Here is a 26,822-nt window from a genome sequence, read left to right on the forward strand (position 1 = left end):
TTGACAGAGAGTTGATCCTGAGAGGCTGAGATATCAGCTCTTAATCCACCTACCAGAAGACTAACAATGATGCACAGGCTTTTAGCCTCCATAGCTCTGAAAAAACCCAGACATTCATGACTTCAGTGAACAACTGATACAGATCTGTTTCTTTTCATGAGGAAGCTACAATAACATCCTTGTCTATGATGCTTGGAACACAATTGTTCTGGGGATGTCTGACTATCTAAACTGAAATTGTTTTCTTCAGTCATCTAGATTTCTTATAGCTAAAGAGCAAAAATATTGCCTAGTGCTCAGGACAACTACAGATTAATATCATAATCTTACAAGAGAAACCTATTAAAACTACTGTTCAAGGATATCAGACATCAAAACTGCCCAGCCCACTAATCTTTCCACTCTATACTGCTTTAAGAATATGGAAGAAGACATAGGCCATAAAACAAAACAGATATATCACATGAATAAGCTTAAGAGAACACTGCACCACTCCCACTTTTACTGTACAACACAGAAAGAAAATATTCATCTGAGATCCCCCAAAAAGTAAATCTGAAGATTCAGCAGTACAATGAAACATCATATACTGACTATTGTTCCCTCCACTCACCATTTAAACAGCAGTGTCTTCGCAGCATCCACTTTGTTCTTTTTATACTCTATAATTGCCAAGGCAGTCAGGATATGTGCTTTATCTTGTTCAGACTCAGCAACAGACAAAGCTTTTTCATAGGCTGGCAAAAATTCAAGACTCAGAATTGAAGTAGGAGGAAAAAATAAGTTTATAAAGCCTCTAGAACGGCATGATATTAGAACACACACACAAGGGCACTTTGTTTTCATGTTCACTATATTTTCACACCTCAAATCATAGGCAGAAGACAAAAAATGTTGACTAAGACTTTGGAAGTAACTGTGTTAGGAAACAGCAGATTTACAGGACTGTTTAGAGCCTGGGAGTTTTTTAATATGTAGCAAGTGGAAACAGAACTGAAAAGTAGTATTTGGATAGCCAGAAAAAGCCTGAATGAACACAGTAGAAATACTCCCCTGTGACAGTTTATGATATAGTACTTCAGATGGGCACACATCACTCCAATTAAAAATTAAGGGCTATTTAAAATGCTTAGTTGGCTGTTCCTTTGCGACTGCTTACACTTCTACACTGACAACTCAGTATGTCTCTTTGTGAAGTCTCACATCTCAGCAGTGCAGAACGCAGCAATACAGCACTTCTATTTATCACTAAAGCTAAAGTGCTTTGAAGAACACATTAATCTCCTACCCAAAACTGATTTTTCCAGGAAAACCATTTCATTTGAGAACAAGGGAAACTGAGAGAACAGCAGCTTAATGGACAAGAATTAAACACTTGAAATGTAGCTTCCCTTTGTACATTTGAATAATTCTAGCACCCTGATGAACAGTTTAATGATTAAAATAGTTGTGGAATTTGTACTTATGCATTAGGACTGAAAGAATGAAATAAACTGAACTACAGTGTCCCATAATGTTTTGAATTACCTTTCATACTTTCTTGTAGGAGTCCTTTCTTGAAGTAGGCTAACGCTATCCCCACAATGCCATCAAACTCAGTTAGGGGTGTTGATGTGTAAACCTCAAGGGCCTTATCACACTGACCAAGGGCACTGTAAGAACAAAAACAGTCACTGGTATGAAGGATGTAGCAACAGCTGCTATGATTCAGATAAGCTGTCCTTGCAGACCGGTAGCCTCTTTTCCACAGCAGTTGTAAGCAGACACCTGGAAAAGAATGTGCAATATTCCCCATCCTCCCTCTGTTATAGCAGTTACTCTCTCCAACTATCTGTGGCATGAAGAATAATTGATAGGAAAAGTCCTTCTCATCTGCATGAGAGCTATACGTAAGGATGTCATTTAACGGTCAATACAATGGAGTGGGAGAAAATAGCAAAGAAGGAACATGAAAAAAGCAAACTGAAGTGCACACAGACAGGCAAGTGCACACACAGATAGAGATACAGCATTCTTGTTGTAAGACCACTATAGAAGAAATTATACAGGACTGTGTTTGTTAGAACTAAATTATCAGTTACTAGAGCTTTGCTCTTGTGTTAGTTGCACACAGGAATCACCACACATACAGCTTGGATGTGACACTACAGGACACTGAAGAGTTGCTTCTAAAATCTTCCCTGAAGTTACAGAATGAATTCTCACATTATCACAGTCTAGAAATTCCAGTGTCACATACAGAAACTTAAGAATATATGAAGTTTCCCTAGAGAGCTGACAAATACCTAATTAGCAGAGTTTGAGCTATCTCATATCAAAAAGAAGTTTGAAAGTCTTCATCTGTTAAGACTTGTGTCCTGCGTTCCCTCAGAACCAGAAGGAAATTGTGACGGGAACTTGGAATTGTGAGTTGGACTGCAGCACAGAGGGTCATCAGCAGAAAGACTGCATACAAGTACGTAACACCCCAACTCCACAAGCTTCAGGCTGCACAAGTCAATACAAATTCAAAGGGCAGGTAGAAGGGATTTTGAATAAACGTTGAAGCAACCATTTTATTCAGACTAAGTCTACTACGTATTTCAGTTGTGGAGATCATTCTGGAGACCATAAAAAAGCTACATTGTGTAAACTCTCTTAAAGGTACTTAAGTACCTAGCTAAGGATAAGGGAATCACTGATATGTTATAAACTGTGAAGATAGACAGCAATTCCTTGCAATTTGATAGTTTGGGTTTTTTTTTTAAATATGCTACCCATTTCTGGAGCACATACAAAGTTCTTTCAAACTTGTCTACGGTTGAGAATGATGTTTAATAGATTGTCTTTAGCAACCACCTTTCACCTTTCAGCCTCATCCATGTTTTGCACCACTGCATTCACTAGACCCAAACCTGAAGTTAGGGGCTGGGACAATATGTCAACAAACACTTACCACAGTGCCCTGCCATAGTTTTGCATTGCTATATGGTATTTCTCAGTATCCTCAGAGTTTTTCAGCAATGAAGCTGCCCTGAAAATAACCGCAATTAAGAATAATTACCATCTGACTATAACACGCATATTTTGGCAATAGTTTTCAGAGTAGAATGGACAAACGTTTTATGCAGAAGCTCTTCTATGCTAATTAAGCACAAATAGAGCCTATTTTACCGTTTTAATCGTAGAATCATAGAATCATTCTGGCTGGAAGAGACCTCAAAGATCATCAAATCCAACCATATACCCGATGCCACCATGCCCGCTAAACCCACTAAACCATGTCTTGAAGCACCACATCTAAACATTTTTTTAACACCTCCAGGGATGGTGACTCCACCACCTCCCTGGGGAGCCCGTTGCATCAGCAAACATGTTCACCAAACATGGTTTCCTTCACCACCTCCCCCTACCATTTGAAAAGAAGAGAGAAGAAAAAAAATCAACAACAAAGCCCAACCACCTTCATTAATTAGAATGGAGTAGAGACTAAATCTAAAATCAAGCTTGCCAACCCCAAAAATTTCACTTAAATCCTATACAGTGAATTAGCTAAACGTCCTGGTAAGACATGCAAGGCTTGGAATGCCTTTAGTTCCTCCGTGTTCTGCGTTGCCAGATTTGCTAAAAGAATATCCCCACACCTCCCCTTAGAGTACACTTAGAAAGAAAGGTTTACTATAGGAAAAGAAAAGCCCTTAAGTTTTTCAGCCAGTGCATGGAAAAAAAGGTCAAAGAGCTTCTATCAGTAAACTTTCCAAGGGTGTATAGTTTACCTCTCATAGGCATCTGCTGCCTGCCTTTTCAGATGCAGATACTCATTCAAATAACCAAGCATTGTGAAAGCAGATGCATCGTCTGGATTTCTTTCTAGAAAAACAGAATTGACAATATAGAACATGATCAGAAAGAGCTGTGAAAAAGCATTACAAAAACATTGCTATATTGATGCCACAGTGTATGCATATATACAAAACACTTTGCCAAGTGCTGCTGTCAGTTGCTCACTGGAATCATTTTGACAGGCTGCAGGCAAATACAGAAGAGATACAAAGACCCACAACATGGCATCGGGTTAGCTCACGAATGTTTAAAATCTTGTGACACAGCATTAATGCACTCAATATATTTTAAACTTTTCAGCACACAGTGGTTTGGGTTTTTTTGTAATGAAATAGGAAACTCTTCAGCTTGTATTGACTCTAGTAAAATACTAGTAGAATCTTACGGTTTATTTTTAATGCTACAACTTTGAAATGCTTATTAGTAGCTACAGCACAGATTGTCAGCTGTCGTCTCCTCTCAGACTCTAACCTTTTTTCCCAGACTAGGAAGGATCATGCAGGCCTCTCCTGCAGTCTGTTTGAGAACAGAGATTGCACAAAGAAATACAGTCTCACACTTATCTCATTGTAAGTGCTTGCACCTTATTTTGTAGCTCTCAAAAAATCAGCAACAGATTACTCACCAAAGGATTTATTTACAGTAATAGATGCAGATTAAAAAAAAAAAATATCCACATTTGCTCTATCTACTTTCTGGGCTAGACATACCCAAGCCTAGCCCAACAGGCAGGCCACACTAGCTTGGAAATATGCCCAAGGAGACAGTCTGTCTCCCACTGAAGGTTAACACAATCACATGCTTCAGATCATGGAGTTACAAAGCATCCAGAAGCAGGCTTCTGCCAAACATCAAGCACAGAGGTAGAGGAGCTAGCATCTATCTGCACCTATGCATACGCACTCCCAAAGGAAGCCTGATATCAAACACCTGGTGTTTGAGCATGACAAGGCTCTGGTCCTTATTTTGATCAGTCTTTGAAACATCATCTGCTGGAATGAGTAGGCAGGCAGAACTCATATCTATTTCATCCCTGTGTGATAATAAAACTCAGTGGCCCACTTATTCTGTTTTGGTTATTTGCTCTGCAGTTCAAAAGCTTCTCCCTAACCCAGCCAGATCACTCTTTGCCAGAACTATTACAGGTGTATCCATTCATTCTGAACACATCTGCTACCCTTGACACGTTAGTAAGGCATTTAAATTACCTACCTGTGTATTTGGTCAAGACCACCTGGGCTGCCGGAATAGCATTCATTTGAACAATGTTGTACAGATACAGTTCAGTGTTTCTGTTGCTTTTATCCTGCAGTGTTGAACATACCCAGTGGGCATAGCCTTTGGCTCCCTCAGCCTCAAGAAACAAACAAAAAAAAACCCAAAATAGAAGTCATTAAACCTGCTCAAGCAAGAGCAAAATAATTAAAGATTATAGTAACAATTCTGTTTTTTAAGGCACAGTCTTGGCTAAAAATCTGCATCAGTGTCAAGCAGGGGAAGAAAACACCAAACTGAATTACTCCACACACAGTTTTAATTTGTCCTCTGGGAAAGGAGAATTCTTACATTAACATATCACTTGCTGCATTACTGGAGAGATGACAGATGAAAAAAGCTGTAAGAGAATGTAAAGTCCTCCACTTTCTCAGAACTCAGGGTACTGGCAATATCCTTGCTCTCTCCTGGAATAGTTTTAATTTATGCCTTTGATTTCTGTCCAATTCTGTGGAACATCAAGAATGTTTTTTCATGACTTATGGAGCTGATTTCTTGGACCATTGGGACTAAAGCATTTAATAAAATAATTGCCAGCTATTTGGTGCCAGCACAAGCCAGGAACATGGAAGACAGACAATCTTATCTGGAACATGACCTAACTGTTTCATCATTCAAGACATGCCTATTTTTTTAAAAACTACATCACCTAAGTAGAGAGATTAGATACGCAGAAACTTCAGTACAATACAACGGTTATACTTACATGCATACTGATTTCAGTTGTGTGCCTGAAGAGATCCATAGTATCATAGCTGCCTACTGTTTCTGCAATAAGAGCCTACAGAGAAGCAAGAGTTACTGTGGTCAGGTACTTTAAAAATTACGACATTGGCTAAAAACTCAGCACACATTACATCAGGCACGTCTTAAGTATTTAACATAATGACACTTTCTTTTCCTCATACTCTCCAAGAATTCATTTTAGGAATAGAATGAATACATTTAAAGGGAGCACAAGGAGTTTCCACTGTATCAGTACTCGAAACTTAAAAGTCTTCTGCTGCTACTTTACATTCTTCAGGACAAAGACTTTGTGTTGGCACAACTTGTAACAACATCTGACAGTAGCTGAATTTTGACATGCGATGGTGCTAGTTCTACCCTAGAATCCAGTTTCAATTAGATATCATTAGCAGGTCAGCAGCATGGGATTATGAACTGCACCTATAGTGATCATGAAAGTATGAGTCACAAGTGTTTCTACTATTCACAGACGGCCTAGGTACCAGTCGGAGCATATCCAACCCTCAGTGGTTGGGGGAGGAAGGGACTTCCCAGGAGGTAAGAACTGCTTTTGTCCCAGGTATATTGGAGACTTGCTCTTTCTAACAGTGGCATTAGAAGCAGGGGGGGTGAGAAGAGATTTCAGCAGTGCCACATAATGAGCTAGTTATACAGCTGAAGCTGAAAAAACTACCATCTTATGAAGATGGTGCTTTGTTCATAATGCACAATAAAAAGCCTCAGAGAATAAACAGTGATTGCTTTTTCAATAGGTAGTTTCTTACAGAACTCACATGAACCAGAAAAGGACTATATAAAGATATCTGACAAAAGTAGCTTCCATTGTATTACCACTATGGAAACAACGGGTCCCATCCACTCTCAGAGGAGGCAGCAGCTATCTTTACTTAAAAAAATTATTTTCAGGAACATGATTAAGTGCCAGTCACCAGGATGGAGTCCAAGACTAACAACTGGTTTTGATGCACAGTTTTAAGATTTTTTGTCATCTTACCTGCCCAATCCAACACAATAAGTAAGAAGGCTCCAGAGACTGGGCTACCTTGAAGGCTTCATGAGCTTCCTGTAAATCCAAAGATAACAGGGCTATTGAACTGTCTGGCATGGTAATAGAGTACTTTCGAGTACACACAGGTATTGACATGCAGTATGGGAAAGAGATTTCATAGACAAAATTAAATCACTACTAAAAACATCCATTGTGCCATACAGAACAATGCATTACTCAGAGAAATAAACCAGTTTAGTTTTATTTAAAAAAAAAAAAAACAAACAAAAAAAAATCAAAAAAATCTTTACAAGATCAAAGTTCCCCTCCTTTCCAAATATACTTCCTTTTCCTAACAACAAAACAGTTTAGCAGCTAGATTAACCCTTGGAACAATTAATATTTAAAAATCTGACTCTTGAAGGATCCAGTTTGGGAAATTTGGGTTTCCTTCATGCAAACAGTTAAACACAGTTTCAAAATGGTAAAACTGATTACCACTCACAAGTCATCTTCACGCTATGGACTGCACATGTTTAGAGTTCCTCCCTCAATGTGGTACAAGCAGAACAAAGTCTTAACATTAGCAGTAAGCAGCCTGCAGTACCAAGTTATTTTTATTAAAAATTATTCTGACCATCACATTTCCAATTAAACAAGATTTCTGTAATTCTGACCAGCAGATAGGATAGGATGTAGTTTTACCTGCATGAGAACTCTGGATTTCTCTTAAGATGTACTCTAATTTTTCTCCAGACAAATTCTGAAGGTTACACAGAATTACAGTAAACCATAAACCTGCTGATGAGCAGAAAGCAGCTAGCTACTTTCTCAAAAAGTGAAAGTTCAGTTTGTGACCCACAATTAAAAGTTTTGGTCAAACCTGGTGTGCAGTGGTTTGACTAGCCACTTCTCAGTCCTGCCAAACAGTTGCAACCTTGCCAGTTCAGCAGAAGTTCACTTAACATTATCCCCTCCAGAACAAATACTAAATTCATTTGCATGCCTCAAGTAAGGTACAGGTGCCAATTTAATTTCTTTGAAAGGCAGTACATCTCTTGAATCTGACAGGGACATTCTTTGCTGTTGGCCCACACTCCCGCCTGCATATACTCCCTTAAAAAAAAGGACAGGGAAACTATACTTGAGGATGGGAAAGAGAGTTACCTCAATGTTTCCTGTTGCCAGATACAAAACCCCCAAGTTGGTCCAGGCAACAACATTCTAGACAGAACAAACACAGTTAAAACCAATGTATTATTACTATATTCAAAAATAACACTGTATCAGGGGAAAAGTTTTAAATGCCCACTTGAAACAGATGGCAGCTGCCTACAGCACTTACGATTTGCTCAGCTTGAACAGATTTGATGAACGAATGTTGAGCAAGAGCAAAATTCCCAATAGCTGGGGGGGAGAAAAAAGCAAAAAGGAGAGCTAGATCTAACTGAATTTCATAAAAACCTTTAGTTAAGTTGCCTTCTAATTTAGGATATTATGGAGCTAAGGGTTTCGCTGAAGACTTACCACTACAGGAAGCAACTACACCAAGTGCATTCCAGTAAAGATGATTTTTGCTGTCAAGCCTCACAGCTTTTTTGAGACACTGGAAGGAAATCAAATGTGGATTATAATCACTAGAAGAGCAAAAATTAAGACTTCATGCACTTACTTACTCAGAGACATAGGTTTTACTGAGGACAGAGAGACTAAGCAGACAAGTACCCACACCAATTTAAAGAATGTAACAGGAAAAACAGGCAATACCTGTAAAGACTTCTCTAGCAGTTCGCTGATCTCATTCATGTCAGTGCCCACTGCTGTAAGGTGCTCTGCTTGTCGATAATAATTTATTCCAAGATCACACCATATGCTAGGCAAAGGCATCAGTTTTAAAGCTCTGCCGTAACACCTACAGAAATATGAATCACAGAAGCATTATTTCAATCCTTCCTACATGAAAAGCAAGCTGAAAAAACATTCAAAAGAGTGCTTAAAAACCTAAACCAAGCAAACATGCATAAATACAAACAAAAACCAGAAAAGAATGGAAAGCAAACCACTAACCCATTTTCACTCAGTTATCTTCACAGAATCTACCCCGGTATAAAGGCAGTCTGTAGTGCCCACCACTTGTGAAGCCACAGATGTGCATTAAATCAAAGCTATGTCAGTTGCAATATGCATGCTTTTACTTAAAACAAACATCAGTTATTTTTACAGTTAATCAGACTTCCCATAGGAAGTATCTGACTTCATGTACCATGGCTGAGATTTACTCAGCAGCTGCATTTCCTGCCTTGCATATCCAACTGCACAAAGCTGAGAGGGAGTCACAGAAGAGGTTACAGAAATATTACAAATATTTTCTAGCATCATGAGCTTCCAGGGCCGGAAACAAGGAATTCCCTCTTCCAATGTACTCTAGACCTCATACCTAGGGTAAGAGCTGCTTACATTTTTGTAAGAAAGAAGTACAGACAGATAGCTTAAAGTATTATCTTGGACTTTAGTAGTCCTGGGAGAATTAGTTAGCAACTACTGCAACCAATCCAATTAAAGAGGCGCAATTTGTTGAATGACAGGCAGGATGTAGCCATGCTCTGGAGGTAGAAACAAGCAGAAGAGCAAGTGCTAGATGAAGTGTTCACAGACACCGTGGCAATCCAGGAAACATACAGTGAAACCAGTAGTGTAATTTGGAAGAAGAATGAGACTCTATTTACCACCTCATTAATCTTTGCGCAATATGCAGGTGTCAACAGATTTTCTAGAAATGAAATAGCCTAGAATACTTGAGACTCTATAGAGTCTCAAACTGTATAGACACTCTTGATAATAAAAAAATCATTACCTTCCTCCCAGTCTGAGCAGCTCACTTTTCTTCAGCATCTGTTTGCCTGCGTTTTTACCCAGAAGGGATCCTAAAACTTGAACATTCACTTTGGTTGGTGAAATAACATGCACACTAGTACAGGTATCTCCAAGAAGTTTCCAGAGGCAAGATACATCAGGTCGGTGCTTTGTTGCCCTGTAATTAATGATACAGAAAACCCACACAACACGCATTCAGACACTTCAATATCCTTTTCTGAAAGATAGTTCACCACTTTGAAGAGTGGTACAAAGTTAAATGTAATTAGTCAATGAGCTGTTTGATTTTTTTTTTTTCAATTCGGTTTTCTTCCTATTCAAGCTATAGGTCTAAAAGGTCAAAAATAACCAAAAAAAGAGAAACTACAAAATGCCAACGTATCCCAACTTTGTTGGGACTAAGAGTCAGTTGTGAAAATCAGCCATTATCTGTCAACATGTCAGCTGACTACACCCATTCTTGCATTTCAGAGCACTATTATGTTGTGTTAGAAGACATGATTCATCTGCAGAAACCTGATGGACCTTCTCCTATAACAGCAGCTATCCCAAGGTTTAATTTAGGATACTAAAGCAATTTGTATGAAAAGCAAAACAAAAAGATTGAGGGAGGGAAGGAACAACTTCCTCTTGTCCACCATCTCTGGTAGAAATCCCTTCCTCCCAGCCCCATATATACAGGAGGACTGCTGCGGAGAACTGTGTGTCATTTCACACTTGTCTTATAATCAAATGACTCTGTGTCTTTGAAGAGAAAAAACCAAAACTCCGTAATTACCATTCATTTAAGCAGCCTAAGTCCAGAATGTATTATTCAAACCATTTTCAATAAGCACACTGGTACTTCTAGATTAGAAGCCTGGTCCATTCCATTTAGTTTAACTGAAAATCCTCAAACACTTAACTCTTATTCTTCTGCCTGTCAACCCACAATCCCAGTGGAAATTAAACAACAGAATATTTAGTACTAACCTTGTAAAAAATTCAAGAGCCTGCTCTATGTAATCCACAGCCTTCCTATCAAGATAGTTATCAAGGGCTGATCTTGCCAGCATGAGATAGCACTCACCAAGTCCTGAAAATAAGAGAAAATATCCTCTATGAAAAGAGATGCTTTTATGATATGCTCGATAAAGGAGGTGGAGTGGGATGGTGGAAGCTTGCTCAGTGTTCTGCTTGACATAAAGATTTATATCCTGCACAGGTTATGCCAAAATCAAAAGACTCACAGTGCTCACAACAGAGACTTTGTTTCTAAACCTATCCTGTCAAGTGTGAACTGTAGGATAATTTGAATATTAAAATGAACCTAATTAGTTATAAAACCCATAGCATTTAAGCTTTGGGTTTGTCCTCAAGTATTAAGTAAAGCCCTCATGAGAAATCTGCCCTGCACTGGTAAGTCTTTGACAAATACAACAACTTTCAGTTCACACACGAGTCAAAACTGATTGCCAAAACACAAAAAGAAGAAAGAATGTCAAAGTAGGCAAAGGGGAAGTCTTCTTTGAATGAAACTTGAAACCAATATTATTTAATCCTATTTATGTAAGAATTTACTTCATATGGTGTATTGAGTCTGGCTGAGATGGAGTTAGTTTTTCCCAAAGCAGCCCTGGCAGTGCTGTGCTTTGCACTAGTAACTAGAAACGTGCTGATAACACCTCAGTGCTTTGGCTACTGCTGAGCAGTGCTCACAGCGTCAAGGCTGTCTCTCCAACATTCCCCTCCTCACCAGCAGGCTGGGGGTGGGCAAGATCTTGGGAGACATAGCCAGGACAGCGGACCCGAAGGGACCAAAGGGGTATACCATACCATATGGCATCTCCTCAGCAATAACAGCTAAGAGAAAGGGGAGGGGGGGTACATTTCTTATTATGACATTTGTCTTTCAGAGCAACTGCTACATGTACTGCAGCCCTACTTCCCAGGTAGCAGCTGGACATTGCCTGCTGATGGGAAGTACAGAATAAATATTTTTTCCTTTGCTTCTATGCATGGCCTTTGCTTTTGCTTTATTAAACTGCCTTTATCTTGACCCACGAGTTTTTTCATTCTTATTTTCTCCCCTCCTGGTCCTGCTGAGCTGCTGAGGAGGGGAGTGATAGAGTTGTTTGGTCGGCAACTGGCGTCCAGCCAAGGTCAACGCACCACATATGGAAATAAATCCGACTGTTAAAAAGGAACTGCATCTAATGCCACAATTTCTAGCATTTTGGAACCAACAAGATAACTGCTTGGTTTATACTCTTGCTGGCATCAGCAGCGATTCTGTCTGGCAGCAAGTCACTGGCTATGAGTACCATTCATTCTCAGTATTATTTTCACATTTCTGAAGCTACCTTTCTCATGCTATTGTACTCTGTACCTATACCAAACTACTAATCACAATAGTCATGTTTTGCAAGCATCTTTATCTTGCCCCCCACTTTGTTTTGACCACAGAGAAGTCCCAAGATCACGAGCTTCTCAGATGTCAAGAAGTTCTGTAATCTAAAATCAAAATTCACTTTATTCCCGAAAGTTACACATTAAAAGATATGCTGGAGCAGAGGAAGAATAAATATACCATTTAGTAACAGAAAAATAAAATACATCGGAAAGATGCATTCGAGTAACATCCATATAGTTATCCTCTCACTACTAGGAGACTGTTTCCAACAACTCAATTCAGAAACTGTCTAAACTGATCAGAACACTTCCAAAAGAACACTGCTGTATGTTTCAGAGAGTTTTAAGAAGGCCCACAAAAGACAGCATACCAGACAAAACATTAAACAGTCTCTAAGAAGGTGAAGATTGTTTTGAAGCTCAAAGAAGGATCTGGAGCTAACAAATCAGAAATTAGGATGAGTGGGATTATGAGAGAAGGCTTAAGAGAGTTAAGAAAATAATGAATATAGAGGCAACTATAGGGGGGAAACCTTGACACTGTGTGCTTATGTCCTCTCTATGTATTTTATTCCAGGTAATGCTTTCAACTGTCACCTACACACACTAGAAAAGCCATATACACATGCACACTTCTATACAACATCTTTGCAAACTGCTCCTGCAGTCAGCTGTTGCCTTCTTGTCTGACAACTGGTAAAACCGCCTATCTGCAATACTTTCAAACTCTATCATGGAGCTTTTGCCATGTCACTTTAGTCTGGTAAACTCTAAGTGACAAAATTACACAGGAGGAGGTAGAAGGACAACCACTCTGTAGCCCTTTCAGATGAAAAACTTGCTATTGCAATAGTAAACCAATACTTCTGACTTAGTCTTACAAGAATTAGCTTACACTCATGTGAAAATTAAAAGGCCTTACACACAACAAAAGAACACTCTCTAACTTAAAAATTCGTGCTAGTATCAAGCAGCAAACAGCATCTATTTCACATGGATGTATGGAGTGAGAACGACTGAAGACTAAGTGGCAGTGAGAATGTGAACTGAAAGCTGTTCATTGGCTATCAAAACGTTATATGCTCCCAATATTATGTATCTTGGGAATCACCAGAAAGGAGTTCCAGTTCCCCCATTTCTCTCTGTTCCCAGCTATATACTGAAGATCTCTACCTATCGCCACTTCTGAGACCTCTTGGAATACTTCACCGCTATTCTTCATCACTTGAAGAAGCTCAGAGGGGTTTGAATCACCAAGGCTAACACAGAGAGTGAGGAATGTATGGTCAGCAACAGCAGAAAATTAGTATAGACCACCTCTTTGAAACAGCAGCCTGACTCCATTGCCTGTTGAGCCAGTGTTTGACTGCTTAGGTGAAACTGCTGCATCTCTGGCTGGCTTCCTCTGTCTATCTTCAATTCTCCTACCCTTTTGGCCTGGTAGCTACACAGGAATAATTACCTTTCATACTAACTTGAAAGAGAAATAATCATTCCCGTGCATCGTGATTTAAAAGCTCTTCAGATATTTGCAGGCTACTACACACTAAATTTCATGCAGGGAATCACACTGCTCTACTTAGCCAAAATCCAATGCTCAGGATGCAGGAAAACCCCAATACACCAAGCATCTCTCCACACTCCACAAGACTGAAGCATTACGGTGTGTAAAGGAAGAAAGAGTTAACACTGTCAAATTCAGACACATTACCTTTCAGGGCAGGCACATAGTCTTCTGTCTTCTTTAAGATTTGTTGATAGGTAGCTATAGCATTTTCATATTTGCCTAGAATCTGCTCAACTGCTGCAGCTCTGTAAATGCTGTACACAAGCCCTGGGTTCAGCTCACTTGCTTTCCTGAAGGATTTTAGAGCTGTTGAATAGCTACCTCTGCTCAAGTAAGCCTCCCCTAGAGACTCCCAGCAGTTGGAATCCTTTGGATCAGCCCTGACGGCTGCCTGCAAACTGAAGATATCAAGATATCAAGTTACTTAAATAAAAGGTGATACAAGTTAACACAAACAAATTATTTCCTTGCATTACATATTCTCAGGACACAAACACACGATTATACACAACTTTTAAACACAGCATAGTACTGTTTTCATCTTCAGAGCACATTATGCAAGTTTAGACATTGTACCTAATCTTGGCTTGTTATTCAGTGCTATACCGTGGTTGCCTATGCCGGTCACCAGGCTTGTTAGTACAGAACACTGCTATACTGAAAAGACTACATTGTGCTAATTCTGGAACTGAAGATAGACACAACTTGCTCAGATCCATTTCCTATTGCTTAGTACAAGCCATCCCATAATCAGCTAACTTATTTTCAAAACTTGCTAAGATCAAGGACTGTTTTATTAAGATTTTTAGAAAATTACTTAAACCGACCACCAGTTCTCTTACTCAGCCACTGCTTGTGACGGCTGACCAGTTCTCAGGTAGTAAAGTCCACGATGAAGCCAGGCCCATTTTGCTGTACCAGTACTCGCTTTTTCAGTTACCTCATTCAGGATTGACAGAGCAGTGTCCTAACAAAGCACCAAAAATGCCAGCTTAGTAAACATGTATGTGTAAAGAACAAAGTTCTAGCTAAAGAAGAATACTCCTAATCCAGCAAACCATTAAATGTCTAATCTGTTAATTACTGTAATGAAGAAATGTTACAGGGGCTTTTTAAAGATGGCAGGTTGAGTGGCAGATTAGAGGAGGAAATTATCACATCTAAAGAAGTGGTTATTTCTTGTCAACCCATCTTTGCAAATAGACAATAGCTTCCTGCAGTTTTGTAGAAGCTATTTTTTTAATTATTTTTTTTTTAAACTAGAGAACAATACAAGTACTTGCAGCAAGTCAGATACTTAAGACTGACTTTCCAGATGTTCAAATGGAGTCTGTCAGAGTATGGGTCACTTTCTTACTCTGTAATATCATATGCTAAGAACTTTTTATACAATGCTATAGAAGAAATATTTTTTAAACGTTCTGATGACTTTGTATGCTTTTCCTGAAAGCAGCAAGGTGGATGATGGAGAAAATAAGCAGCACAAGTTAAATATGAAAAGAAAACTATCTTTCTCTTCATATTCCCTACTGAAAGAAATCCTTCATCTAAATCACATATGTGATGACCACAGTGTTATGATGCTTGGTTCCCCTACCCTTCTCCCCAGAGAGATTTAACTTGGAATTGAAGCATAAAATTCAAGTAGGTCCAACTACGAAGCTGCTAAGCAATGACAGAACATCTGTTTTCAGATCTTATTCTCAAATACAGAGGAAACCTGTATTTGTAATTTCTCAAAGAGCAGGATTAACAAAAAACCAAAACAGTGTTAATCTAAAGCCCTGAATATACAATACCATGTCTCCAAGTTCCACACTTAAGTCTACAGCTGCTATTCCAGATTCTTCATCGGTTCCATCCAGTTCAAAAGCCTTTTTATAGCAACCACGAGCTCTACTTTTGTCTCCATCAATGTCTCTGTAGTAGCTACCTAAATAACAAAAGACACTTCCCAAGTAGCTGTCCAATTTTGCAGCCTATAAGGAAATATGAACACAATATAAGACAGTATTTTGAAGGATTATACTGACGGACAGGTCCAGTGATACCTACTTGTTCAATGTCTGCTTATCAACTTATTTAAGCTCCTTGTGATAGATCTGAATAGTCAAACTTTATTTTAAGATTTCAGAGATTACCTGAGCTTTAAATATTTGCAGGATCTGCTACAAACCTCATGGCACAAGGCATTTTTTACCTGAAGCACTACTAAGTTAGTTCTGCTAGGAGAAAACAATTCCTTACTATATCCCATCATTTTCATATTCTATTCCATTTCAGTCATTATGCTTAGACTCTTACCATACTGCAGCACAACTAACTCCAACCTTTTCTAAAGTTTAAGCTCCTTTTTAGATACAGTTGGCAGGTTTTTTTATACTAAAGAAACCCACAGTCCTCAAGAAGCAGAAAACAGCTTTGACAATAATGAAAAAAGCTCACATAAAATGGTTTAGAACCAAAAGTATTGTTCACTTCAACTACATTCTCCAGTATACTTTGCTGTTACTGAAGTGCAAACAGTAGGCAATGACTTGAGTTGCCAACACCTATCATGAAGTTCTATGGTGAGTTTACAATGTCTAGAGTCTTATTCTGTATACTTCCATGTTCTCAATACAGATATCAGACTAAATCTTTTGGATTCACGCTCCTATCTAGGGAAAAAGCCACAACCACCAAAAAACCAAAATGAGGAAAAGTATATAAATTGTGAGGTTTTGCAGACTTAATTCCTTGGGCAGACACTGAAATTCTAACACCATTCTCATCTTTTTTCCTACTTCACTTTTTTTTCCAATTTGAACTTTGCCCTCCCCATGTCAAAATGTTTTCGAAGATCTACACCGGTCATCTAGAGGGCAAGACTTTACAGCCCTCAATGACAGAAGACTGAGACAATCACCACTACCTCTGGTTAAATCAAAGGCCTCAAGAATTAGGTGAAAAGGGGAAAACAAAAGCAGGGAGATTCCAGGTAACTGCACAGCTCTCTGCAATGCCTTTCTGCAGAACTGAACTTGGTTTACGGGCTCTAGAGGCTTGTAAATGGTAACAAGCAGAATATTCAAGTCTGTCATTCCAGCCAGTGTATTTTCCAAATTTGGTTTTTGGTATAGAAAAACACTAACTCTACATCAATAGTTAAAGAAGCCTTTACCTTCAAGAACTGAGTGAGTGCTTTTCGTCTGTCTTTTTTTGTCTCATCACTCATGAACCAGTACGTGAGCCCCAGGTACTGATGATACTCCGCAGTTTCCACCTTTCTTTCAATGGCATTTAGAAAACTAAATAAAGGGAACAGAGGTCAGATCAGACAAATTCTCAAAAGCTGCAAAACACTATATTCTTTTCTCCCCCCAACATTTCCCTGTTAGAGGAAAGAAAAAAAACAAATCTACCTTCTTTCTGCCTGCTCATAGTTCTTTTGGGAATAATGGATGAAACCCTCTAAAGCATGGGACTCGGCCAGATCAGGGTGGGACAACAGAAGCTCTTGTGAAATCTGCAAAAGGATGTCATTCTTCCCTAGTTATTTCCTCTATGAAACCAAGAATTCAACTTAGCTTACAGGAACGACAATACAGCACTAACCTTTGAAGCTTGATCCATTAAACCTTTGTTTAGATAAGCCTGACCTCTGATAGCTAAAACCACTGGATCACTGCTTGCATCCACAATCTAGAAAACCAAGTAATAGACACGACCAAGTTATTCTCTCCCCATATTAAGAAATAAAAGGTGTCAAAAGCAGGCAGAGTGCATGAAGATAAAGACAAGAAGACATTTAGATAGAATACCCTTGAGAAGCTTAAACAGAATAATTTTGATGGAGGTGGAAGATTATAGAGAACAAGGACAAAGGTACAGAAGTCTAAACAGCGAAGAATGGAACTGGGAGACAAAAAAGAGGGGACGCAACTTCTGCTTAAAGCTTAATCATTTGATCTTAAAGTAATATGCTCTTGTTCATGACTACAGGCAAGGGAATGAAAGACATGGGAATAGGACTGTAACAATAATTCAAATGAAGATGAACAACAGCCACTGAGCAAAACCAGACAAGATCAAAAGCAGCAGCTCCTAAAATTAGAACTGTGAGCAAAAAACAGTTGTAGCAAAGCCCAAAAAAACCAGAAAAGGAAGGATGTTCGGATTAGACCATAGTTGGTAGGAGTTGTCTAAACCACAAAGAATTTAAAAAGGAGGCAAGGGGAGAAATACACAGTTTGAACTTTTAGAACAGAAAGATGAGAGAACTTTTTAAAATAAAAAAAAAAATAAAATACATTTTAGTCAATGAAAATACCTGCTCAAGTGCTTTAATGGCTTCTTCTGCAGCATCAGCATCAGCTAGTTTAATCAACGCCTCTGCTTTCACCTTAAGGATAAGGTTCTTCCACCGAAGACTAGGACCCTCAGGAGTTCCAAGAGCCTCAAGAGCTGTTGACAGGGGAAAAGTTTCGTCAACTAAAAATAGAAAAACGAACTACAAAGAGCACCACTGTTCCCAGTATTTTCTAAGTCTTGTTAATTACAATTTTTCAGTCTAATAGAGCCCCACTTAATGTTTTGAAGAAACAATGACCTTTCATTAAACAAGTCGTTTTACACTTCAGTGTTGAAAGAAAAAAAGTATTACTGAAACCAGGTATTTAACTCTGTGCCTGTGCAAAGGTAACTTTGTACCTCACTATGCAGAATTGATTACTTCTCCAACACATCGTATAATCTCACCTCAGAGAATGAGGACATCTCTTGAGCTTCAGCATTCTCCAAACGCAAGAACTTTCTGAATAACTCAATTAACTACATTTATTTTCACATATGATGAACTTTTGCCTGACTTTATACAGCCGGTAAGACAGGTCAAGCACAAAGCAATGCTTCCCCAGAATTCTCTCTGACTTTCCACACATTCTTTGGACTCAAGGGAACTTTCTGCATCAACAGCATCTTTTAGCAAGGCACAATAGCTTCATTTACACCTTGCACTAAGAAACAAAATCTATTTTATTTCTTCTGAGCCTGCTAGCTTTCAGTTTCGTTTGGTACTAACTAACCTCACATAGGACAAGAAAACACTTGATCTTTATTTATCTTCCACATCACTTGCAACTTCACAGATTTCAAAACTGTCTCTTCTCCAGGCTGAAAAAGGACTTCACAAGCTATTTACTTGTTCTCATAGCATTTTCCATACATTTGATCATCCTTGTTCCGAGTCTATTAACTTCTACTTTATTTTCTTTTTGAGAAGGGGTGAATGGGTACCAAAACTGGTACAGAAATCTGCATACAGATTTCACTATGCTGCTAAATTTCTTACAGCAACTGCATGTTGGTGCTCTGTTTTACTACTCATTCCCTTCCTGATAATTCCTAATATTTGACTTGCTTGTAAAGCATAGAAGGGGAAAGAAACAGTCCTATGTTTTCATACAAAATGAGGAACTTTCTGCTCTTTACTTCAACAAGACTGCAGGATAGCTTTGTGGGAACATATCTTCCCACAACTACATCATTTTGCATTTCAGACTATGGAATTTTATTCATTGTTTGAACACCTAGTTACCCACTCTGGTAATCTCCTCTTAGAGTTTTGCAGTCTCCTTTGAATAGCAGCAAACTTTATAACCTTATTACTCAACATTCATAAACGACTAGAAAAGAGGGTGAACAACACGGGTATCGTTGAAAATGTCAGGGACATCTCCTTCCAGCATGGAAGCAGACATTATTACTATACTGTGCTCCAGCTTTTAACCTATTTAAAACTGACGAAAACCATTCAATGCTACAACTCTACTTCTTAACCCAAGGCTGCTTAGTTTCCTCAACAATCTGCAAAAAATCTTATCAATTACCACCTAGAAATCAGAGAAGACTATGTCACATCTCCCTTATCTATGTGCTCGTAAACTCCTTCAAGGAATCCTAAAAAAAACAACTTAACTTTACAAAAGCCATGCTGTCTATCCCCCAGAATAATTTTTCTGCATAAATTCCCTAACTCCGTTCTTTCAATTTTAAATAATTCAACCACTAAACATACCAGACTTGGTGGTTTCCCTGATCTTTCCTAGAACCCTTTTTAAAAGTCAGGGTCATGCTACCTACCTCCAAGCATTCAGGTGCCAAGGCAGTTTAAGCAAGCAATTACACAAACCCCTTAGTACTTCAACAATTTCATCTTTGGGTTACTCAGTCAATTCCTAGGTCAGTATCTCATAGTTCCTTAATGCTGATCTTTCTTGTCTTGTTTTATAGCCACTTCTATTAATGCTATAATCACAGACAAGTTGTTTGGTGCGTCCCCTGAAAAGACAGGTCATGGTGTAGAAGTCACCCTGAGCTCTTCCACACTGAACACAGATGGGAAAAGAATCACCTCATTTTCATTCTTTCTGCAATAACTTTCTTTTTACCTACTCCGCTCTGTCTACACATTTCCTCTATCCAAATTTATAGGCTTTTTGAATATCCCTCACTAGCAAGTGCTTCCTCTTGCTTTTAATAATTTCCCATGACTGTTTAGCCAGGTCCGCATACTTTTACCTCTTCAAGTCTTTCTTGAAAAATTTTTCATTGCATTTGTCCCAGTCAGGAAAAAGTCCACTTTGGCTGCCCTTTCATTTATAACCATCAGATAATGGCTCTATTCAGATTAGATATGCATCACTAGATCATAATAACTGCTTTCATTCCCAGTTAGCACAGATGAAGATTTACACTCAGTGAAGTTTCTTAAGATGAAGTTGTACTATGCCACATTTCTGCATTTTACATTAACTTGATTAAAATCTTGTAAGTCTAAACACAAAGTCTACCAGACTAAAAATTTGTGACAACTACCCTTCTGGTTTCAGGCAATTATCTGCTGATTGGCAGAGTTGGTCAACCACCAGCTGAAGAAGCACAGAACATGGAAATCTTCTAAATATTAACCATCAGACAGTTTTCTGGTTCTGATTAGCCAAGTATTTTCTCTTTTTTCCTGAGACTAAGCAGCACAAGGTGCTTTTCAGCTATCATAAACCAAGAGCAGCAGGGGACACCAGCGCAAGCGGTGAGACTGCAAAAAGCAAAGGACTATGCTGCTAACTCAGGCCTACTATGCAAAGGTCACATTGGCTGGACTACATAAACTGGTGCACCCCTGCAGTTGCTCTTTCAATTAGCAGGCAGTTACCTTGATTGCAGGACAGGACAGCGTCTCTGTGTTTGTGAATTTTCATCTGTGCCTCTGCCAAATAACACCATGCTGCTGGACACTGGCTAGTCTTCTGCAAACCTAATAAAAGAAGAGTTTAAAAAAACACACTAAAAAAAAGTGGCTTAAGGCTGCAGATGCTGTATTACCATATAATGCCATCAAAATCATTATTAATCAGATAATAAGACTTGCAGTTAATTTTTCTTTGAGTCTTATTTTAAACTGTTTCAGACAAACAGGTCACCACGCAGCAAGGAAAAGACTAAGAACCACATAAGCTTCTGTTAGGCTTAATTTTGCATATATCATTACATATACAGAAAAGAAAAAGAAGGAAAAGTGAGGAAATATACAACAGTGGCTTAAGGTGCACTTTTGTTTCAAGAAGAAAAAAGTCCTTCATTTTGATCAGACATCAACTTCAGCAGCCTGTGGACTATTTTGTAAAGTTTTTCTTAGAAATCAGAAAAGCGTTACAGAAGTTCACGACAGCAAAAAAATGATGCCAAGAGCATTTCACTGAAACTTCCTGATAAACTTGCCTTAATTAAAGATTCAGTAATAAAACTGATTTGAGTCTTCTGAGATATATATATATATATTATTACTACATAATGTCTTGAAGCTTCATTGCCTGTGATGCAAACACTTGGCTTACTGCGAAAGACATTATTTCCAAGCTTTATAAATTTACACATTATACCAAGAGCCTCGCCCTTTGCATTCTCCCCTTCACGAGCAGTGTATTACACGTAAAAGTAAAAATAAATAAATAAAATTATTTGGGACATATATCTTCTGCTAAAAACAAGACGTATGTTTTGTCAAAATATCCATGGCCATTTAAGCCAGAAGAATTTGCTTTCCATGGAATACTTTTTCCTCTTAAGTAACTGAAATTCTTCATTTCAGATTTCAGGTATGACATGTTATTTCACCGTGGGTAAATTACTGTAGAATATTCCAAAATCCCATTTCAGAAACAATCTTATTCTAAACCTGAGTGAAAGGATGCAGAATATCACAGCATAGCCTGACTGACTCATGGTTGCGTAGATCCCAAAGGCTTATTTACTCAGCTTTCTCAATAAGCTGTTTTCAATTTGACATGGCCAGCTCATTGGGAGTAGAGAGTCCTATTTTCCCACTAGTATACTTACGAATAATTTTCAAAGAACTTTGCCATTTCAATACAAGCAAGATAATCACAGATTAGTAAGCCAACTCTTCAGCAAATCTGGCTACTGTAAAAAACAAACAAACAACCCCCCTGATACTTCTGTTTAGCTACTCAACTTAAGCATTTACCCAGTGTAAGCGTTAAAGAGGTCTTAAAATGATGTAACTTTAAAGTGAAGTCATCTTCGTTCAGGTATAGAAATGCAGTGACTAGATTAGAGAAGCTGCATTATATTTTACTTTATAAATTCCACATTCTTTCATTGCTATTGCTGTATTTACTGCTTCATCTAGGTATTTCCCCACTAACAGTCAGATTAAAAAAAGTTTAAGGTTGATCACTCTAAAATACTACAGAGCTGAATATAACAGCAATGACAAGACTTCAGAGATGTTATACTTAAAGCTGTATTTAAAAAATTGTCAACATCTAATCAGAGAAATTGTTGAGTATTCTTTTAAAATCTAGCTGGGCTTAGAACTGGCAAAGTACTATGCAAGTATAAGATTCCCAAAATATACAGTATAAACTAACTGGTGTTCAAGTTACAGACTACCTACACCTTATATTACACATTTACCTTCAGTAAGACTCTTAGCAGCCTCCTTGTATTTCCTTTCTTGGAGGCACTTTATACCAAAACCAATGATGCCTGGACCACTACTTGCGTCCATCTCCAAAAGCCTAGAAAAATAGCACAGGGCCTCTTCTGACAAAGCACCTGGTTTCAGAAAAAGAAATATTTTATAGAGTTTTAGAATTACAAAATGCAACAGACTACCTTATCTACATAAATATGACCCTTATCCTTTCAGCTCAAAGTAATGAATTTATTAACTAAACTTTTTTCCAAAGGTACTACATACCTATCACCCTCCATCCCCAAAATCAAACCCAAAAAACAAGCAGTAATCTTAAATACACAGTACCACCAAACAAAATAAACTGTCAGTCTGAAACATGAATTTTTAACCACTTGTGTTAAATTACTACAGGTATACTTCCTTTATTAATAAAAACTAATTCCTTCACACTCTTTTAATGTAAGCCCAGTGGAACGTCCACCTGTCAGAATCTGCCACAAATAAATCAAAATAATTTCCTTCCACAGCAGCCCTTGTGTAGCTACTAATTTGCTGTGATGAGTTTGCTGAAACAGTCTTGCTGTGAAACCATGTAATTTAATGTCTTGGCCTAATTTTAACTGATGCCATTAACTTTTTATGCTTGTGTTTAGCTGTGATTGTAGACTTGGCAGTCCTTGCTTAAACCAACAGTTGTGACTTGCAGCAACAGTCTTTGAACTACTATTTTCTTTAAAAAAATATGGACGCATTTGACATAAAGGTTGCCTTTGATTTGCGTTTGGTAAAGGTGACTAATAATGTATCTGAGTTACAAGCCCACAAGAGTGGGGCATGAAGGACTATGACATGGTTGGAACGACTCAGATATAAACAAATAGCCTTACTAAAACCTAAGCATCATCCTCCCCACTCCACGATGGCTGTGGGATGGTGCAGTGTTGCCAAGGCATTGCTATATAAAAACTGTGCCAATCAGATGTTCCTTTTCCTTTGGAAATTAGTTTCTGCATGTTTCTCCGAAACGGAAAGCATTCTCATGTGGAAATGAGAGTCTGGGCCTCATTTGCCTTCATCCTTTCCAACCAAAGTGAAAAATGCTCTCTTATTTTCCTACATTATTCCATGAAGCCTACCGTCAAAACTGGAAAACGTATCCCTCTACCTAAGCTGAAAGTTATTTCTCTTTATATAAACCAGAGAGTTTTTTTCCCCTGATTTTCTTCCCTTGTTTTAAAAAGAAAAAAAATCAACTTCTGATGCCTTAAACAATAAAAAGAAAGGTCAAAATTTAGTAGTTATTTTGAAAATGCTGAGAAAGTCTCCAACATTATTGCAACGCTGTCTAGTGAACTACTGAAAATAGCAATTGTATACTTTCAGATCCCAGCACTATTGAACATACCATGGTATTTTTTTTCCTCAGAGATTCTCCTTTTCTACTTAGAACAAATATCTAAATAGATCTGTTTATTCCCTATTCACTAGGCATCCTTTTGAAGAAAGTTTTGCAAATGTTTGTTTGTTTTTTTCATCAAGAGAGATTTTCCTTGTCAACAATAACCTAAGTGTAGCCTGTCCTCAGCCTTAGAGCACTGGTTAACATTCTCCATTCCCTCCTCTAAGCTTAAGAAGCTAACCTTCATTTATCTGTAGAGGCCACTTTTGAGCTTTGTAAGGCATTCTTTCTTTGCGACTTTGTACACTGCCAGAGCTGGACTGAACCCGTGGAAGTTTTTTGCCAATTTACAATCACCACTCAGTTACAGAGCTAGGAAACAGTAAATCATAGAACCAAACACTTTTCATTTACAGACAGGCAGAAATACAACATACAAGTAAATAGTGTACTTGTACTGGGTCGTGAAGGGTAAAAACGTCTTAAAAAATTGTCACAAAACTAACTATAAAAGAACTAATTTAAGCCCCCCAAATCCGTCCTACTCACCTGACTGAATGAAGTGCAAGCAAAGTACTTCTAAAGGATAACTCACAGTAGGATACAAAGCCATCATATCATTACAGGCTTTTTCCAACCTAGCTGTTTCATGAGGAAACTTGAAAGGAAAAAAAGAAATAGTTATTTGCGAGAATTATCAGATGTGGAATATTACATGTATTCACTGATGAAGATAGATTAACACAACCTTACTTTTGACAAGCACTGAATAAAGTCCTTGTAAAGATTTTGGTGGTCTTCACCAGGAATAGTGTCAGCAGAGCTCACTGCGTGTTCAAATGCAGTCAAAAGCTGAAATAAGAAATAATTAGGAGTGCAACAAACAATGACTCTAGGAAAACGTTACCTTCACAGAACAGAACATTTCAGTTGGAAGGGACCTACAACGATCACCTAGTCCACTCGTCTGAGCACTTCAGGGCTGACCAAAAGTGAAAGCATGTTATTAAGAGCACAGACCAAATGCTTCTTAAACACTGAGAAGCTTGGGGAATCGTCTACCTCTCCAGGAAGCCTGTTCCAGTGTTTGACCACCGGCTTGGTAAAGAAATGCTTCCTCATGTCAAGTTCAAACCTCCCCTGATGCAGCTTTGAACTGTTTCCATGCATTCTGTCACCAGATACCCAGGAGCAGAGCTCAGCACCTCCCTCTCCACATCCCCTCCTCAGGAAGCAGCCAGAGAGCAGTGAGGTCACCCCTCAGCCTCCTTTTGTCCAAACAAGACAAACCCAGAGTCCTCAGCCACTCCTCACAGGCCATACCGACCAGCCCTTCACCAGTTAGGTGGATAATTATGTTAATTTTCTGGACCCTATTCATTAAGTTTACAGTAGTACTGTGAAAAGACAAATTCACAAAGCAAGGTGAAGTAGTAGTCAAATAGGATCCAAAGCATGTTAATTGTCTACTACAAGATGAAGCAGTAGTATACTGTTTCAATGAGTACAAGGAAGGCAAAATTTGTAGAACATAGATTATTCTTCATACCGAATTCAAAGGACTTGGTACCACAAAATCTAGGTTACTATCCTTTATGATTAGCTGTCAGTCGTCCTCCCCCCTGCTCTCATCTAGGAATCTAGTCTTTTACTTCTTGACTCCTTATATATTGGAGAATACAGGCACCATAGAGTGCAGGCTACCAAACAACCGTGCTAAATAGAAAGTTGCCCACAGCTTGTCACAAGTGAAATATGGAATAGGATGTTGCCTTCAAATCCACATCCTTCCAGCTTCAGGTGCTTTACTCAAAAGTGCAGTAAACTGTAGATTTGCATGTGAAATCCATTCCGGCTATTTATGCAACTTTTCTTTCTTTTTTAAACTTCTTGTCCGAAAAAAGAAAGCAGTGCTGCCTGCAGCACCTGTTTTGTATAATAACTCATAAGTTAAAGCATTTGCCTTCTCAAAAAGTAGAGCTCCAGATTCAATTTTCTGCTGTGGGAAACTACTTCAATTTCTATTTTCTACCTTTCTGCAGCACTGCTATCAATCAGACTGGCAAAGAGAAATTTCCACCCTTCTTGTTAAAGGAGGTTCATCTTGCAAGAACAGCTAAATCAGATAAAACTAACTTTGGCCACAGAGAACACAGGATCAGTATAATTGATGATCATTCTGTTTGCTCTGGTTAGCTTTGGCATTCTTCCAAGAATTAAGAGCTTACAACCTACAGAAGAGAAGAAAATTTTAATCAAAACATTACTATGTAGGACAAGCACTAGGTATGAAGAAATGGAAAAACAGCGCAGAGCTACCTGTTCCACCCTGGAGAAAAGCAGAGGGGAGAGCTTCTTGTTTTGAAGAAGCCTGTATTGGGTTTGCGTGGCAAGGTTTTGGTTGCAGGGGAACTACAGGGGTGGCTTTTGTGAGAAGCTGCCAGAAGTTCTCTCTGTGTCTGACGGAGCCAACACCAGCCAGCTCCAAGACAGACCCACTGCTGGCCAAGGCCCAGCCCATCAGCAATGGAGGTAGCGCCTTAGGGATAACAGAGTTGAGAAGGGGGAGAAAAAAAACATGCAACGGTAACTGCAGCTGGGAGAGAGGAGTGAGACTGCATCGTGTGAGCAGCCCTGCAGCCCCTGGGTGAGTGCTGCAGGAGGAGGAGCTGTTGCAGGCCCAGAGCAGAGATTCCCCGCCAGCCCCTGGTGCAGCCCATGGTGAGGCCGGCTGTCCCCCAGCAGCCCATGGAGGCCTAAGCTGCACCCACCTGCA

The 26,822-nt window shown here is 38.8% G+C and overlaps 1 protein-coding gene across 1 annotated transcript in view; it reads right to left on the reverse strand.

The window, feature by feature from the left end:
• Positions 1–26,277, reverse strand: part of TTC37 (tetratricopeptide repeat domain 37) — a gene marked incomplete at its 5' end in the record, with an annotated part of 43,667 nt that extends 17,390 nt beyond the window's left edge. The window contains 25 exons of the mRNA XM_009694566.1: positions 614–737; positions 1,528–1,652; positions 2,936–3,013; positions 3,756–3,849; positions 5,035–5,176; positions 5,804–5,878; positions 6,839–6,907; positions 8,000–8,056; positions 8,178–8,239; positions 8,360–8,438; positions 8,600–8,744; positions 9,687–9,863; positions 10,679–10,781; positions 13,809–14,062; positions 14,507–14,631; positions 15,464–15,643; positions 16,828–16,954; positions 17,069–17,172; positions 17,262–17,348; positions 17,977–18,110; positions 20,860–20,961; positions 22,644–22,784; positions 24,596–24,704; positions 24,800–24,898; positions 26,183–26,277. Coding sequence (XP_009692868.1) covers positions 614–737; positions 1,528–1,652; positions 2,936–3,013; positions 3,756–3,849; positions 5,035–5,176; positions 5,804–5,878; positions 6,839–6,907; positions 8,000–8,056; positions 8,178–8,239; positions 8,360–8,438; positions 8,600–8,744; positions 9,687–9,863; positions 10,679–10,781; positions 13,809–14,062; positions 14,507–14,631; positions 15,464–15,643; positions 16,828–16,954; positions 17,069–17,172; positions 17,262–17,348; positions 17,977–18,110; positions 20,860–20,961; positions 22,644–22,784; positions 24,596–24,704; positions 24,800–24,898; positions 26,183–26,277 — 2,887 coding nt within the window. The remainder of the gene's footprint in view (positions 1–613; positions 738–1,527; positions 1,653–2,935; positions 3,014–3,755; positions 3,850–5,034; positions 5,177–5,803; positions 5,879–6,838; positions 6,908–7,999; positions 8,057–8,177; positions 8,240–8,359; positions 8,439–8,599; positions 8,745–9,686; positions 9,864–10,678; positions 10,782–13,808; positions 14,063–14,506; positions 14,632–15,463; positions 15,644–16,827; positions 16,955–17,068; positions 17,173–17,261; positions 17,349–17,976; positions 18,111–20,859; positions 20,962–22,643; positions 22,785–24,595; positions 24,705–24,799; positions 24,899–26,182) is intronic.
• Positions 26,278–26,822: the final 545 nt, after the last annotated feature.

The sequence above is a fragment of the Cariama cristata genome, unplaced genomic scaffold (assembly GCF_000690535.1).
Source record: "Cariama cristata isolate BGI_N322 unplaced genomic scaffold, ASM69053v1 scaffold8462, whole genome shotgun sequence".
In the NCBI taxonomy this organism is placed as follows: Eukaryota; Metazoa; Chordata; class Aves; order Cariamiformes; family Cariamidae; genus Cariama; species Cariama cristata.